Genomic DNA, 18,339 nt, shown 5'->3' on the forward strand with positions numbered 1-18,339 from the left:
GCTACCTGTAGACTAAAGACTACTCATTGGCTAACTGTGTCTACCTGTTTGTCTGTCTGTCTGTCTGCCTGCCTTTATGTCGGTGTGTCTGCCTGTCGCCTTGTTTGTCTGCCTGTCTGTCTGTCTGTCTGTCTGCCCATCTAAAACACACCAACATCGGAGAGATATCTTCCGATAGAGACATATCTATACGGGTTTCGATTTTACTGGATTATTGTTTGATTTCTTTGGAATAATTGGTTTATTATTTGTCATTGTCAATTCACTGAACGGGTGTTTTGATGAGGGTTCAAAAATGTTTTAAGCGTATTTTTCTATTGATCACCAACTGTACAACCCTTATATCTGCTGTATACACAGTGAATTAAATAAAATAATTTAATTCACCTCACATTAATGGTGACTTACACAACTTTTCAAAAGTTTTGGGCCACCCAGACAATTTCATGTTTTCCATGAAAAAATGGTTTTCTAATCATCAGCAACTAACAAGCCTTTGAACACGATTAAACAATGTACCGTAAGAACACAGAAGTGATGGTGGCTGGAAATGGGCCTTTGAACACCTATGTAGATATTTCATTGAAAATCAGCTGTTTACAGCTAGAATAGTCATTTACAACGTGAACAATCTTCCAACTTTTGAACGTGAGTGTAAATACAAATGCTTATAAGAATGACAGCGATATCTTTTCTTGAATCCAAACGTATGGTCAGAGACACAGAGACAGTATCTCCTGGGGCCCCAGAGGCCGTCAGGATTACTCTTACTCTCGCCCCTGACCTATAAGATGATTTCTAGGGGTGGGATCTCTTGGAACCTCACGATTCGATTCTGATTCAGAGGTCAACGATTCGATTCTAAAACGATTATCGACGCATCTCGATGCAACAGTTTTTTTATCTACATTTCCATACGTGATTTTCAAAAATGTATATATATACATCTGAGGTTGCTACTCAGAGTTTGCTAATCACTTCCTACTTTTGTGATGATCATTAAAGACAATCAACAGACGAATTACCTTATCGAATTACCTCTCTGCGCAGAGAACCCGCAGGCAGAAAGGAGAGTTTTCTGTAGCGCTCTGCAGCAGGCGAACAGATGTAAAAAAATAAATAATAATAATAATAATAAAAAGCAGATTATTAACTTGTCTGCTTTGAGACGGAATCGCTCTACAGAGAAACGCGATGCATGGAAGAATCAATCATTTTTTTCTAATGCCGTCGGTCCCCCTAGGCCGAGGAGGAGCTGGGCCGCGCCCAGAAGGTGTTTGAGGAGCTCAACGTGGAGCTGCAGGATGAGCTCCCCGTTCTGTGGGACAGGTGACCCCCCTCCTCCACACCTCCTCTTCCACCTTCTCCTGCTCCTATACCTCCTCCTCCGCTCCATCCACTCTTTCTACTCTTCTGATCACCACCTCCTCCTCCACACATCTCCTCCTCTGAGTCATCTCCTCCGTTCACCACCTGCTCCTCCACCTCCTCCACGCCTCCTCTCCATCTTCTCTTTCATTCACCACCTCCTCCTGCTCCTCCTCCTCCCCCTCTACCTCCTCCACCTCCTCCTCCAGCTCCTCCTGCTCCTCCCCCTCTACCTCCTCCACCTCCTCCTCCAGCTCCTCCTGCTCCTCCTCCTCCTCCCCCTCTACCTCCTCCACCTCCTCTTCCAGCTCCTCCTCCACCTCCTCCGCCACATCTTCACCTCCTCCTCTCCATCTTCTCTTTCATTCACCACCTCCTCCTCCAGCTCCTCCTCCTCCTCCCCCTCTACCTCCTCCACCTCCTCTTCCAGCTCCTCCTCCACCTCCTCCGCCACATCTCCACCTCCTCCTCTCCATCATCTCTTCCATCTACAACCTCCGGCTCCTCCACCAGCTCCTCCTCCCCCCCCTCATCCTGCTCCTCACACCTCCTCCTCTGAATCATCTCTTCCACCACCAACTCCTTCCCCACCTCCTCCTGCTCCTCGTCTCCATCCACCCCTCCATTCGCCACCTCCTCTCAAACACATATGTTCACGAGATCACACGCAGAATCTACTGTGTAATCCTGTGGCTTGTTGTGTGGATAGCTCACAAAATGGTGTGTGTGTTTCTGTGTGTGTGTGTGTGTGTGTGTGTAGTCGTGTTGGCGTGTACGTTAACACATTCCAGAATCTTGCCAGCAATCAGGAGAAGTTCCACAGAGATATGGGCAAGGTGAGTGTGTGTGTGTGTGTGTATGTGTGGGCGCGTGCTTTTGTCCGTACATGAATACTGTGTGTATGTGTATCTGTCTGTGGGTGTGTATCTGTGTGTGTTTGCGTCTTTGCGTGCGTTTGTGTTTATACGTATATGTATACTGTTGGTGTCCGTGTGTGTGTGTGTGGTGTGTGTATGCTTGTACGTGTGTGTGTGTTTGTGTGTGTGTGTGTGTGTGTGTGTGTGTGTGTGTGTGTCTTATCTCGATTGGTGTATTCTCTGTGTCCACAGCTCAGTCAGAACCTGAATGATGTTATGACCAAGCTGGACGAGCAGAGACTTGACAAGTAAGTCAACATCCTCACTCCCTGCCTCTGTATCCATTGCAACGCAACAGCATCAGCATAATTTCTTGAAATACCTTAGAGGGGGCTTTTGGAAATATGACACTTTAACTGTTAAACAGAAGAATGACAACTGGATGAATGTAATATGTTTTCGATACTATATAAATACTACTTCACTACTATCGTTCAAAAATTTGGGGTGCCTTAGAAATGTCCTTATTTATTTATATATATATATATATATATGCACTTCTTTGCGATGAAGACGTAATTTCTTTGAGCAAAAACTCTGCAAGATTTTTGAAAATTAAAAAAGAAATTACTTTATATTTAGCGAGCTTTCAACAGAATTGTACGCACACCACAATCCAATGGCAAAACAATTCGTTTTAAATTTTTGACTCGTCGTACGGTTTAAACTGACAATAACCGTCCTAACGTCGCCCCCTACTGCAGAAAGAATGGTAGTGCCTCGGTGAAGCCAGAAGAGGCCAGCAGCAGGTAGGACAGTGTTGTGCGTCGGCCATTTTGTCAGCGCAACAGCAAGCCTTCAGGTGTGAGGGCTTGTCCACACTACCTCCGTCCGTCTACTGATCTCATTGACTTTGCATGGGGCGCTCGCGGAATGCATTGTGGGTCCGTCCGTCCATTCGGCTCCGTGGCCTGCGTCAAAAAGTTGAGAAATGTTCAACTTTTCAGGCAGCGCCGGATCCAGATCGCGGTTATGCAAATTCAGTCCACGCGTTTCCTGGATCCATTTTGCAATAACAAGCAGGAAGAAGCAGGAAAAATCCAGCCGTTATATGTCTTTTAAAGAAATATGTAATGATAGGATTGTTTTTAGTCTCCTGTTGTTTGTGTCATCTTTTGTATTTATATCCACACATCAGCTTTGTAGCGGGAAGGGATTTGATTGGCTGCAGTATGCGTCTACAGCGACTAGTCCCCTTTACGTTAGACACGCCCTCGGTCATCCGCCGACAGACACATGTAGTGTGAACAAGGCGTGATTGGTGTATACGTCTGTCAAGTGACGAAGGAAGGCCGCATTTGACCACTCGTTGTTAACATAGTAACCGTGGCAATCTGACCAGATTACATTAAAAGTTGTGTCAAAATCTGTCCAATGGTTGACTTGTATGGTGCAACTGAGAGAAACGCATGTTTTTGTTGTTCGAACTGCATTTCGTTAGCCTCATAGCTGTTGCGTTCTTGAAGAAAGTAGTCTAATCAGGATCGCTTTGAACTCACTTTATTTGTTAAAGTATTTCGGTATGGTAACTATGAAGCAAAAGGAGGGGAATTGTATGGACACGCGTGTGAGCGACAAACAACAGGCCTCTCTACCTAACTCCCTAGTATGGACTGCCGGATGTTTCTGATCTCGTTGGCTTCAGGCCCTGCTTTAATACTGAGTAAGCGTGGCCTATATGACGTATTGGTTTTGCCCTCCTCACCTGTCTAAAGGTGCTGCCCTCTATGGCTGGAATAGTTATAGCAGCTCAAAATGTCGGGTCCTGCTTCCTAGTGGCTATGTGGGGTAATTTCGGCCTATGTGTTCGATCCTACTTCCTAGTGGCTATGTATGGTAATTGCGGCCTATGTGTTCGATCCTACTTCCTAGTGGCTATGTGTGGGTAGCTTTATGTGTTTAAAATACGTAACATAGCATAATTTACATCGTTGGCCTCATAGCATAATCAATATCATTAGCCTCATAGCATGATTGATATCTTTAGCCTCATAGCATAAACTATATAGTTAGCCTCAAAGCCTAATCTATATTGTTAGCCTCATAGCATGATTGATATTGTTAGCCTCATAGCATAAGCTATATAGTTAGCCTCATGTCATAATCTATATAGTTAGCCTCATAGCATAATTGATTGAAAAACATAACTCCGCCCCTTTTTCGATACCATCGCAGGATTGCTGGATCGCAGATTTCCTACCCTGGTTACGAAAATACATTTTTGCGGATGCGTCTAATCCCCGGTTTGCTGTGTGGTTCCGTGTCACTGCCTTTGTGTGTGTTCGCTTAACGTGTCTCATGTCTCTTGAGCTGCTCTGATGTGTGCTGTGTTGACAAGTTTATCGCATGAAATATGCATTTAATCACCATCAAAGCCGCAGTCACGTGACCGCGTGTGAAATGACCTTGTATAAACTGAAGTAATAATAATAATAATAATTTTTATTTATATAGCACTTTTCAATGACCCAAAGACACTTACAGTGAAGGGGGGGGGGGGGGGGGGGCATAACTCACCACCACCAGTGTGTAGCACCCACTTGGGTGATGCACGGCAGCCAATCTGCGCCAGAACGCTCACCACACACCAGCTTGAGGTGGAGACCGAGGAAATTAATGAGTCAGCCAATTGTAGAGGAGGATTATTAGGGGGGCCGGATTGAATTAGCCTGGTTGGGCCAGGACACTGGACTCTAATAACTTATAAGGCAACTGTACTTATTTCCACACCCATGGACAAGCCGTTCACAACCCCACTTGACTTTAATATTCTGGAACAGAGAGTATCTCATTCGTTCCTCTACGCCCCATCATGCCCCATCAACCTATTAGGCAGGGACCTGATGGGTTCCCTGCAGATCACACTGGCCTGCGACTTGGGAGGCATCCCCCAATACCGCCCCACCAGCCCGGCCCCGGACGAAACACACGGTAGCTCATTTGCATAGATGACCAGCTGAGTGTCTCTCCACGCGTGTATATACAATTCCCCTCCTTTTGCTTCATAGTTACCATACCGAAACTTGACCAAATAAAGTGAGTTAAAAGCGATCCTGATTCGATTGCGTTTTCTAAAAGAACGCGACACCACTTCAAAGGTCCAGCCGTACTCAAGGGGGTTCGCACGCATTGTAAAGTGAACGTGTTCTTGAATTCAACAGCAGGGCCTTTACCGTTTATCCTGCAGTGATATGCTCCCACCTAGTGGCGGTGGGGACTAACGACCACAATGTGTCACCTTCAGTAACTCTCGTCGGTTTCTCCTACTCACTTTCTCTTGCATGCTTTCTCTTGTTTCTTTTAATACATATTAATCATGAATCAGTTATTTGTTGTTCGCTCGCCTCACAGTCTTTCTACATTGACATTTACATTTAGCAGACGCTTTTATTCAAAGCGACTTACAATAAGTACATTTGTCAAAAGAAAGAGAAACAACAAAATATATTGCTGTCGGTACAGTAAGGATGTTTATAGAACCAAGTGCCAAGCAATAACAATCACTAGGTTAACCCATTCCCTGTATACAACACAGATAGCTAGGATAAGACGCTACACAACTAAGTACTAGAACTAAGTATGACATACAATAAGTGTGTACATTAAGTGCCAGGACGTACAAACATACAATAAGTAGAAGGGGAGGGAGGGGGAGGCTATACAGACTCAGGGTGAACTCGTATTCTATTTATGCTATTCCATCCCATAATACTCCACATTCCTCTTGTTTTCCCCTTTCTCCTGCAGTGAGGGGGCAAACCACAGCGTGGCCGGCGAATCACAGCCAGCGGTAAGCTAAACATCATGCCATCTGTAGCGATGTCAACGCTACCCCCCCCACCTAGGTGACTCTATCTGGGCTCCTCCAGAAGATGATGCAGTGATGGTGTTGTAGTGAAGGCAATGTGATACCGAAGCTCCGATACGTGCTTTGAAACCTGCACGCTGAACACTTTATAAGCGCTGCGGCTCTAAACCATGCAAAATTTGGTGCATTATTCAATAACTTGGCCATATTTTCCCAGCGCCCTCCTCAATAACACGACACACATTCATCAATCTTTATTTGTTAATAGAACATGATATTCACTAAGTGTAAGTGTAAATGTGTGTGCATCAAATCATTTTCAAAGCAAAGACACTTTAAATCCACTGAAGCCCTGCACTTCGTGGGCAGAGGTCACTATGACTGAAGCTTCGGGTAATGAACCCATTTCCGAAACAATTGGCCTAAACGCTTCAATGAGTCGCAAAAACTTCATTTTGCCATCACTAGTGTGCTGACCAATGACTGGTCAACGAGCAACAGGTGTGCAGCCTCCCCCAGCCCCAGATTCCAATCAGACTCAGGGCCAGTTGAGGCTGCCGAGACCAGACATCAACCACACACACACTCCAGTACATACTTGGTTCCATTGAGTGGGGATGTAGCATCTCTATGCCCTTGTACGGGCGTAGGAACTGTTCTTCTGTGTGGAAACACATCTTTGGGTTGGCTTGGCGGGTTGACTGGTAACCGGAAAGTTGCTAGTTCGATCCCCGGCTCCTCCTCGCTGAGTGTTGAGGTGTCCCTGAGCAAGGCACCTCACCCTGACTGCTCTCTCACAAGCTGGCTGTCGCCCTGCGTGGTCGACTCCACCGTCGGTGTTTGAATGTTGTAATACATACTGCCTTAGCTAAAAGTGTCTTCAAAAATGTAAATGGGTGGTGTAGATTAGATGATGTGTGTGTGTTTCTGTGTGTGGGTGTGTGTGTGTGTGTGTGTGTGTGTGTGTGTGTGTGTGGTGTGTGTGATAGTCCATCCATGCAAGCGGAGCCATTTCGTACCTCTGCTAGAAAGGTTGTTATGAATGATAATCGTGTTGCTTGTTATGGTGCGATAAATACGTTTGTGTTAATCGACGATGGAATCACAACAAGAAGACATTTTCGTGAATATGGCAGAACTATGTATTTTATTTTCGATAACATAAGTGACAAACAGGATGGACGCCGCTACTTAAGGGATATCGATAGAACTAAAAAAAAACGCCAATCTTTGGTTGTCTGGCTGTATCAACGTATCCTAACATGCCTTTACTCTTTACTTTGCTCCCGCTGCCCATGCATGGATGCATGTGTGTGTTCCCCCCTAACACACGCTCTCTCTCTCTCTCTCTCTCTGTCTCTCTCTCTCTCTCTCTCTGTCTCTCTCTCTCTCTCTCTCTCTGTCTCTCTCTGTCTCTCTCTGTCTCTCTCTCTCTCTCCGTCTCTCTCTCTCTCTCTCTCTCTCTCTCTCTGTCTCTCTCTGTCTCTCTCTCCTCTCTCTCTCTCTCTCTCTCTCTCTCTCCTCTCTCTCTCTCTCTGTCTCTCTCTCTCTCTCTCTCTCTCTCTCTCTCTGTCTCTCTCTCTCTCTCTCTCTCTAACCCTTACTCACACACACACTATTGTGACGACCAGAAGCGACTCTGTCCCCCTCCGAGCCGACCCCCCGCCAGAATGTCCCTAACCCCGAGCCCGGGGCCCGAAGACGACGAGGCCCCTGAGACCGCCCCCACCTCCACCACCTCCGTCTCCTCCACCTCCCCTATGAGCACGCCGCAGGTCAGACCACCCCGCCCCATCGCTCCGGAGCTCCTCCTCCAACCTATTCTTCCTCCACACTCCTCTTCCTCCCCCTCCTCCTGCTCCTCCTCCTCCCTCGTCTTCTCCTCCTCCTCTTCCTTCTCCTCCTCTTCATACGCCTCCACCCTTCTCCTCTTCCTCCACCCTCCTCCTCTTCCTCTGTCCTCCTCTTCCTCCCCCTCCTCCTCTCCCTCCTCCTCTTCTTCCTCCTCCTGCTCCTCCTCCTCCCTCGTCTTCTCCTCCTCCTCTTCCTCTTCCTTCTCCTCCTCTTCATACGCCTCCACCCTTCTCCTCTTCCCCCACCCTCCTCCTCTTCCTCTGTCCTCCTCTTCCTCCTCCTCTTCCTCTGTCGTCCTCATCCATCCTCCTCCTCTTCCTACACCTCCACCCTTCTCCTCCTCCTCCTCCACCTCCTCCTCTTACACCCGTAGCTCCTTCCCTTTCCTTAAAACAAGGACTTCCTGGGTCTTTGTTTTTTCCACTTCCTGCCGGAAACTGAAGTCTTTGATCAGCTGTTTATGTAACGTATCCAGGGCAACGAAGACTCCCCCTAACCAACCACATAGTAGTAAATTCCTGACACCCAACTCCAGTGTGTGTGTGTGTGTGTGTGTGTGTGTGTGTGTAGCGGTGTGACCCCTGTTCTGGGGCTGTCACAGTCCGACTCACACTTACCCTGAGCTCACCAGCTCCCCAGGGGGATGTCTCTCCGTCCCTAGAGGTCAAAGGTCAGCAAGGGTTAGGTCAGAAGGGGAGGGGCTTTAGCCAAGGAACACATCTGAGGGGACTGGACTATGTTTCAAACAGGAAAATACTTTGTTAATATTAAAGATATATCCAACAACAAAAACAAAATGAATTTGACCATATAAGACTTACCAAAGGCAAGGCAACTTTATTCATAAAGCTATTCTATATATAATATTTATATATTCGTCCACCTCCTCCTCCACCATCCTGGCCGTTTTGAAAATGTGCAGCTTCTGACATCACAGGGGGGCTTGTCCACCTAGATGTACACTGGATAGATCAGTCAACCAGCCTACCCAGTGGTCATACACCTAGGTGGACACGCCCGCCTGTGATGTCAGAAGAGGCAGATTTTCAAAACGGCTTGTAACTGCTAATCACACTCACACCTGGTGGTATAATATGTCCCCTTTAAGAGGATTATATCTGCTTACTGTGGGTTTATGCGCACGTGTCATGTCACACGTCTCCTAAACAATCTTTCCATGTTTTTCCCTGTTTTAACCCAACGTGAATCCCGTCCTCCACTTCACTCAGTGTCCCCAATTCACAAAAACGCATGCAATCCATGAACCCAAATCAATCTAACTCAACGATTTGTGCTTTGTGTCTTCGAGAGAAAAGTGTCTAACTGTGAGATCCTGATTTGAGTTCCAAGTAAATGTTTGTTTGTCTGTCTGCCTCTCTGTCTGTCCGGCTGTCTTTCTGTCGGTCTGTCTGTCTCTCTGTCTTTCTCTCTCTCACTCTCTGTCTGTCTGTCTGTCTGTCTGTCTCTCTGTCTTTCTCTCTCTCACTCTCTGTCTGTCTGTCTGTCATTCTCGCTCACTCTGTCTGTCTGTCTGTCTGTCTCTCTGTCTATCTCTGTCTTTCTCTCTGTCTGTCTGCCTGTCTGTCCCAACACATACCGTCTATGTTACAGGACAAGTTAATGTACAGTAGACTTGGCTAGGTCAGTTTGTAGATAACGTTTTGGTTGGGGCCTTCATCTCTTACTCTTCACTGTATTGTCTTCCTCTGCCTCGTTGAAGGCACCATCTTGGGACTCTTGGGAGGTAAGCGTTCATCTGTGATGTACACTACCATTCAAAAGTTTGGGGACACAACATGAATTCAATAAGGCAATGACCAAAATTAACAAAATGTCTGCCAACAAAAGGTTCAAAATGAAACTCTTGGACCTTGAATACAAGATCGTATCCCTCCAGCAGAACTCTAGTGTTTCTCTCTTCAACAATCCTTCTTTTCTCTTCAACTTGTTCAACCCCACTGCCACCAACCTCTCTGCCCTAAATCCCACCTCCTCCTCCACCCTCCTTTGCTCCGACCCTCCCTCCGTCGAAAAAAAACTCCTCCACCACCTCCTCCTCCGCCCTGACAGCAAGAGCAGCCCTCTATGGCACCGCCGGAGCCCCACACCCCAGTTGCTGACCCCGCCCCCCAGGGGAGCCATGGCGACTGGGGAACGGCGGATGGTGATGACGGAGGAGGTGATGGAGGTGGTGTTGCCCCCGACGATGGCGCAGACTACACAGAGTCGTCAGAGGGTCCGCGCGACGAAGACTCCTCGGACGAACGTCGCTCGCTCGAACAGCCCGGCCACGAGGAAGACTGGGGGACCCAGGAGGATTGTGGTGGAGAAGGAGGAGATCAGGTAGGGAGGGGGGGGGCTGGATCACGGGGGCGTGTTCTAGCCCCCACCGAGGCAGAGTGGCGTCGGAGGAATTAAAGAGAATAAGCTAGGCTAAACTAGGCTAAACTAACTGAGGCGGCATTGCGTTAGAGGAATTGAGAGGCTAAGCTAGGCTAAGCTAGCTAAGGCTAAGCTAGCTGAGGCTAATAGAGGCTAAGCTAGCTGAGGCAGCGTTGCGTTAGAGGAATTGAGAGGCTAAGCTAGGCTAAGCTAGCTGAGGCTAGGCCAAGCCAGCTGAGGCGGTGTGGTGTTGGAAGGATCGAGAGGCTAAGCTAGGCTAAGCTAGCTGAGGCGGCCAGATAATGAGGTTTACCTCGTTGGATGTCACCCTCTCAGACCCTGATCTTGCTGCTGCCGCTGCTGCTGTCGCCATGGGTTTCTCTGTTGTCGCCATGGGATACTCTTGTGTCGCCATGGGTTACTCTGTTGTTGTCGTTCCACTTCTGCTCAACATGGCCGGCCTGTCTCTCGGTCAAGCCGTCCGAAAGCCTTCTGTAAAAATATGCCTGGACATGTCCCTCATTGTGTTTTAATGTTACGGGTCGTGTGACAGACGCACACACGCACACACAAATGCATATGCACAAATACACACAGGCGCAAATGCACAAAGAGACACAGAGAGAGAGACACAATCAGAGAGACACACACACATAGAGACACACACACACACACATAAAGATACACTAACATAGAGACACCCACAAACAAACACACACATAAACACCTACATACACACACACACACACGCAGACCCACACACAAACACAGATACACACACACACAAACAGTGGTGTTTTTGGGTGACTGAGGTGGGTAGTTTCGTCGATCGCTGATATGTGTGTCTGATCACTCTCCTTCTCTGTCCCCTCCCAGAACGCGGTAACCAACGGCGACGGGGATCTCCCTGAGGGCTTCCTCTACAAGGTGAACTGTGGGGGGGGTGGGGTGCAGTTGTCTACTGCTCACACACCCATCACCGCATTGTCTTAATGGCTGGATATGGTCCAAAGTTCACGCAACACAAGGGGGTTACGGACTCGTTACTTCCGCCGAGGCGACGCAGCAGCAAGGGCTGTGATTGGTCCGCTCACTAAAACCCGACGCAGAACCAAAACAGGTTCACGACTGCGTCGAAGCATCTGCATGGTCCTTGCGTTGTGTGAACGCGAGACCATAATCAGCCCTTTACATACACACTGTGATCATCCATTATTTAGCCGAGGGCTGGGGGGTCGGCTTAGCTCAGGAGGTAGAGCAGGTTGACTGGTAACCGGAAGGTTGCTAGCTTGATCCAGGTTGACTGGTAACCGGAAGGTTGCTAGCTTGATCCAGGTTGACTGGTGACCGGAAGTTTGCTAGCTTGATCCCCCCGGCTCCTCCTAGCTGAGTGTCAAGGTGTCCCTGAGCTCTCCCTGTCACCTTGCATGGTCGACTCCGCCGTTGGTGTGTGAATGAGTGTGTGAACCGTTGAAAATCGCTTTTGATAAAACTGTCTAATAAATGTCCTAAATGTAATTGCAAATGAGGTGAATTCGAAGTGTGTCTCTAGTATTTCTTAATAGTTTTGAATCTCTAGTTCAGTGTCTTTATTGAAGAAACCTGTTTTAATTTCTACTTACATAGCATTACATATATGTTCTAGAAGGTTGTCACGCAGCAACATTCAAAGTTGAACCATTGTATTCTCAAAACTGGCACGAAAAAGCTTTGTGCCAAGTGTAAGGTATTGGCTTTGAAGCAGTGCACTGTGTGTGTGTGTGTGTGTGTGTGTGTGTGTGTGTGTGTGTGTGTGTGTGTGTGTGTGTGTGTGTGTGTTTACTGATGTATATTCATTTCCTCAATTCCTTATTTAGACCACACAATATCAAAGCTAACATTAGTGCCTTATCGGACCTCATGATACAAAACAGAACGTTTTTTGAAAGACACTGAAATTGGTTTTGCAGAAATGAACAGTGTGAGAATAATAAGGGGTATTTCCAACATACAGGCATGAAACCCTATTCTAGCAGTACCTCAACAATCGAATTATCAACCCCTAAAAAAGCATGCTATAGGATCTTTAAACCATTGCCCTCCATCGCCCCCTACAGGTGAAGGTGTTGCATGACTATGCTGCCACCGACGGGGATGAGTTGGAGCTGAAGACCGGGGACATGGTCCTGGTGATGGCCTTCGACAGCCCCGACGAACAGGTCACACACATTCACCTTTAACTCTCTGGGGATCCTGCTTTGTGGGAGCTTCTTCCACTATGTAGCCACTATGTAATTCTATTACCTTTAGAATGCGATTTTTCTTTTTAAAGTTCCTTATGTTCAATATTATTCACTAAACAAGCAATAAGTCATTCTGTAGTATGACCAACACAACATTGGAAGCAGTCAACATATAAACTGTTCCTTCCTTTTGGCCCGGCCTCTATTTTGAAATTAATTGATAAAATAACATCTTTATTTAACTATTGAATTTTTTTTCAAATCGCAAAGGCTACGATTTTGGCAAATCGCGCTCTAAAACAACGCGATTGCGCTTTGAATTAGATTAATCGTTCAGCCCCTGTCGTCACACAGGCTTTGAGAGGCTTCTTCCATTATGTTAACCATTAATACAGCCTTTTGGGGGATTTGGGTTAAAAAATGTTAGGATGTATTTTTGGTCTTTGGAGTAAATATGTGTAGATAGATAGATAGATAGATAGATAGATAGACAGACAGACAGACAGACAGACAGACAGACAGACAGACAGACAGACAGACAGACAGACAGACAGACAGACAGATAGACAGGGAGATAGGTAGATAGATAGATAGATAGATAGATAGATAGATAGATAGATAGATAGATAGATAGATAATTCTGATAATTATTAATCCCTCTGGAAGGTTCCCTCAGGAAATTGCACTTCTAGCAGCAGCAAACACCAATAGAATAAGAGTTGAAAAAAATGTAACACAACAAATGTGCAAAAGTACAAAATGCAAAGTGCTAAAAATATATATGCAGGGAAACAATATACAAGAAGAATACTAGGCAAGCCAATATTTACATAGGGGGTTGCTTTAACAGTGCATACAAACACTGAAAGAAAACAGTGTATCAAACAGCCAAGTTGAGATTGATGTTGTGGTATGTTATGGTGTAGTTGGTGGGTCAGTCCTGCTGCTCCTCCCCGACCTTTGACATCCTTTGCCTACCCCCCAGTAAGGTGTTGTACAGTTTAATGGCACGGGGGACAAAGGAGTTGTTTAGTCTGTGGGTGTTGCACTTGGGGAGGAGCTTCCTGTCGCTGAACGATTCCCTCTGGTGTGTGTGTGTGTTCGGACTCACACAGTCATCACACAGGCTTTGTGGGGACATATTCCATTATGTTAACATTTGACATAATGAACAGAATTTTTGGGGATTTGGGCAAAAAATGTATAGGATATATTTGAGGACTTTGCAGTAAATGTGTGTGTGTGTGTGTGTGTGTGTGTGTGTGTGTGTGTGTGTGTGTGTGTGGACTAACACAGTCGTCGCACAGGCTTTCTCTGGATTTCTTCCATTATGTTATCCTTTAATATAATGTAGGGCCTATTTGTAGGATGTCTTTGAGGAATAATGGGTTTTTGTTTGTGTGTTTATGTTTGGACGCACACAGTCGTAGTAATCGTTCTCTGTCGTGGTTCCCCCGTAGGACGATGGATGGCTGGTGGGGGTGAAGGAGTCTCACTGGCTGCAGCACAAAGACATCTCCATCAAGGGGGTTTTCCCGGAAAACTTTACCCAGAAGGTTTGAGGGTCGAGTCTCCGGCTCCAAACCCTGACAAATCCAAGCCCCCCTCCGCACCACCTCACACACCTTAGACACGGGACGCAAACCGTTGAACCGCAGCAAAAGAGTGGCTCTGTGTTGGGTAACAGCGATTATCGATGCACAACGAATGTTGGCATTTTAATTATAATAATAATAACAATATGTTTATTTGATATTGCGCCTTTCTCACACTCAAGGTCGCTTTAAAGATTCATGAGCACACACGAACAAGACAGAACAACAAGAAGTTCAACAACACGAATAAAAATATAAATAAATCATAGATACAGAGGGTCTATCCATCGAATTGGGGTTGTGTTATCGATCAATTGACCGATCGATTGATTATGTGGGCTGGAGGGAAACTGCTTGTTGAAATGAACGCCTGAACACATGAATGTACACTCCAGGTAACCATCTTTAAATGTTAACTCTACTTATTGAACATGAAACATAAACCCCAAATGTAACTCAATTGCCCATTTTTCTTTGGATTATTTTGGTATTTGCATATTTTTTTGGGTTCAATTAGAAAGTGTGTTAGTCGTACCTTCACAAATGTTTGGAATTCGTCGTAAATGTCCTGTTCTTAACAAATATCCTGTGGATTTGAAAGGGTTTCAACTGCATGAATTATTTAATTGTTTTTAAATATTTGTGATTAACGCAGCGATAATGACAATCTACTACTTTCAAATAAACTAAGACGTAAACCAAATGTTATTTGTTGGGGATGGCCTTTAAAAAAATCTAAGTGCTTCATCTGTGAATCTTAACATGATAAGCATCCATTTGAATTTGTTTAATGTCATGTTTGAACATGTACCTGTCCATCATCTATAGAAGAACAAACCCCAGTTTTACTGGCACAGTGGAACCAGTTCTAACTGGTGTTGCTAATTCATAAAATCACATACACAGAGTGATAATTACAAAGCCCCATTATTTCATCCAATTCAATTAAGTCAAGCCTTTTATTGTTCTCTAAAAATATGCCAATGGTTTGAAATAAAATGTTTTAAATACATTTTCACTGAAATGAATTGTTTAGAGAGAGAGAGAGAGAGAGAGAGAGAACCTATACTTATATTGTGCAACACATGTTGGCATGGTAACCACTACAACTGGCACTCAACCTTAAGGCTATTACGTTCTGCAATCTTAACATAATGTGTTGGTTTTAGCACTTATTGAAAAAGACTATTCAACTCAATAAAGTCCCCCCAACAGATGGAACAATGCTATTGCTATGTGTTCCATTGCATCTGCAATTAGCCTATTGTTAGGACACTTGATAGGCAAACTAAAGTTGTTTTTTTGTTAGACTGTGTATGTGTATAGTGTGTGTGCGTGCTTGGCTGTAGGTCGGTGTATTTGGGTCCTATTTTACATTGACACTTGCTGAATATTTCATGCTAGCAGGTTGCTTAATGGCCCCATGCTCACCAAACCAACACCAGGCGAAAACACAGTTGAACTGTCCAAATAACGTCTACAGTTGATTGATTGGCTTTTCTGTGGAACTTCTGAACATTGATTACTGATCATCTGATCATGGTAATCAATCAACATCTTCCATTTAGCCAGGATGTCACAAAACTTCCCCAGTTACCTCAACCTCAGCATTCAATCTAGAATATTGATTCTGTATTAATATTTTATCTTGACTTAATTTTTATTTTCTTATTGATTTATTATATTATTTATTATTATATACTTTATATTATAATACATAACATAATATTATTTTTGTTTATTATTTATTTTAGTTATTAATTGTATTTATTGATTGAGTTGCTGAAGCAACATAGCCAATACGCTTTTAATCTGACCGTTTAGCATTGAGTGCTAAGCGTTAACACAAATGGCACAACAAAACTGCACGTGGGTCACCGTGGTTGCCCTCCCGTCATCATGGAGACCGACCTTCAGTTCTCATGGCCACAGAGCAAACCTTTGCCAAGTGACTAGGCTGCGTTGCCGTGGTTACCGAATTCAACCCAGTAATAAATGGCAGTGGAACAACAATAGTAAACCACTCCAGCTAATGAGCGTTTTTTCAGCAACAAATCATAATCCATAATCCCGTTTTTTATCACAATAAATAGTATGTAAGTAAGTAAAATATATTCAAAAGGCACATTTAGGCCTAAAAAACGTTTTCACTGGCCAAAGTTCCGGACATGGTGCAAAAAAGGCATATAAAGAGCAAAGACACCCTTATATACCTACAGTAAATTCACACATTAAAGTTGATTTAAAAGGAAAGGACAGTTGAAAACACATATATATATTCTGAATATTGATTACTGATCATCTGATCAGTAATATATATATATATATATCGGAAAAATCTGAAAAAGAAAGAGCATTGCATCAGCCCCTCCATGTTGAACAGTAACACCCAGAGAACAACACAACTCTATTCACAGGTGACCCAGAGGAAGAAAATCCTCCATTTTGTATTATCCCTCCAGCACAACACCTTGCAGAGCTGTGTGTGTGTGTGTGTGTGTGTGTGTGTGTGCGTGCGTGACTGTGTGAGAGACAGATAGTGAGTGTGTGACTGAGAGAGAGAGAGTGAGTGAGTGAGTGAGTGAGTGAGTGAGTGAGTGTGTGTGTGTGTGTGTGTGTTCCTCCCAAAGCCATCTGTTTTCTGACGCAAACGATGCCCTATTTATTATTTACCATGTATTGACTTTAATGTGACTTAGGTGACTGATACAGATAATAAATGTACAGCGTCGTTTGTGAACAGGTACCCTTATGTGTTGGTGTTTGTGTGTGTGTGCGTGTGTGTGTGTGTGCGTGTGTGTGTGTGTGTATGAGAGACAATGTGCTGAACTGTATTCATCTGTTGGATCATTCCAAAAATGTGATTCTAATGAAAATTTGTCTTGTAATGCGGAAACAAATAAGGTATAGAAAATGTGTGTTTGTGTGCGTTGGCGTGCGTGTGTGTGTCTGTGACGTATATGTGTAACTTTAAAGGCTACGCGGGTTACTGATTAATGGGTGACTGGTTAATCTGGTCAGACGTGGACGTTAACCGGTCGTTTTACACACACACAAACACACACACACACACACACACGCACACACACACACACATACGCGTGCGCGCGTTGTCACACGGTGTGTTTTTGTGCACGCACGCACACAAACACACACCGCCGGATTGTTCTCCATTGTTTCTCCCGCGTCTCGCGTTACACGGAGGAGAAGACCACAACGCTATCGTCTCCAGCCTCTCCGGTTACCACAACACGCCGGTCGCCTGACAACGCGGCCTGCATGCCGGTTGCCTGGAAACGAGGCCCAGTATAAAGACGCGCTCCCCTTGCCCCTCCTCTATAAATTCAAACCGGGCGGACCTAACACACCGCATAACGGACAAACCAAGCAGACCATCCCCCCTTCTCTTCTTATCAAAGTATCAGTAGTAATCATGGTAAGGAACGGTTTAAGTACTATTTAACGAACTTTCAAGCGGTTCTGTTTGTCTATTGTGGAGGCACAGTTCGGTAGAGAACACAGCCGTCGTCGTTCTAAATAACGGTTGTAGGCAAACTTTTCGCGATCGAATTCGTAGCCCTGATCGTTGACTTTGAACTTTTCGAAATCCTTTTTTAACGAATTATTATTATAACACGTGCGTTTTCTTTTTATTGCTCAGGGTAACGTTAATCTTAATTATGAATAATATATTATTAAACGTGATACAAAACATTCGTGTTTCACAAGCCATGTATGAATTATAAATTAAGTCTTAAAGGTACATTTTGCGGCAACTGGCAACTATTGGAATTAATGTAGATATCGTCATAGCCAAGCTAGTGTGTGTGTGTGTGTGTGTGTGTGCGTGCGTGCGGTGTTTGGCCCACTAGCTACAGAGGTGACTGGTTAATGGGCGATAAATGGGTTGACTGCCGTGTTCCAATATCCATACTATCCGTACTTACTAGCCTTGGTTTGAGTGTCTCTCAATCTCAATTGGAACGTAGGGCGTTCCAATTGAGATCGGGCGAAAATAAGTGTACTGAAAGGACCCGGATGGTGTACTCAAAACGGTCAAATTGCGAAGCGTGGATCGATGTACACTTTTCGTACTCAACGGCAGCCATCTTAGCTACGTAGCGGAAGAGGGCGGAGCCAGGCTGAGCCAAAGTCGGCGCATTTTCCACATAGCCTGCATTAATAGCCATTTT

General features: G+C 45.1%; 1 protein-coding gene across 5 annotated transcripts in view; it reads left to right on the forward strand.

Moving 5' to 3' along the window:
- Window positions 1–14,849, forward strand: part of bin1b (bridging integrator 1b) — a 36,267-nt gene extending 21,418 nt beyond the window's left edge. For 3 of the 5 annotated variants that reach the window (XM_079737842.1, XM_079737845.1, XM_079737844.1), the window contains 10 exons: window positions 1,244–1,329; window positions 2,129–2,204; window positions 2,478–2,533; window positions 2,990–3,034; window positions 6,033–6,075; window positions 7,725–7,868; window positions 10,018–10,290; window positions 11,206–11,256; window positions 12,426–12,527; window positions 14,012–14,849. In XM_079737842.1, the coding sequence (XP_079593968.1) occupies window positions 1,244–1,329; window positions 2,129–2,204; window positions 2,478–2,533; window positions 2,990–3,034; window positions 6,033–6,075; window positions 7,725–7,868; window positions 10,018–10,290; window positions 11,206–11,256; window positions 12,426–12,527; window positions 14,012–14,113 (978 nt within the window). In that variant the 3' untranslated portion in view covers window positions 14,114–14,849. The remainder of the gene's footprint in view (window positions 1–1,243; window positions 1,330–2,128; window positions 2,205–2,477; window positions 2,534–2,989; window positions 3,035–6,032; window positions 6,076–7,724; window positions 7,869–10,017; window positions 10,291–11,205; window positions 11,257–12,425; window positions 12,528–14,011) is intronic. The other 2 variants (XM_079737843.1, XM_079737846.1) reach the window with 2 other exon arrangements.
- Window positions 14,850–18,339: the final 3,490 nt, after the last annotated feature.

Source organism: Pollachius pollachius (assembly GCF_949987615.1).
Source record: "Pollachius pollachius genome assembly, chromosome: 6".
NCBI classification, from domain to species: Eukaryota; Metazoa; Chordata; class Actinopteri; order Gadiformes; family Gadidae; genus Pollachius; species Pollachius pollachius.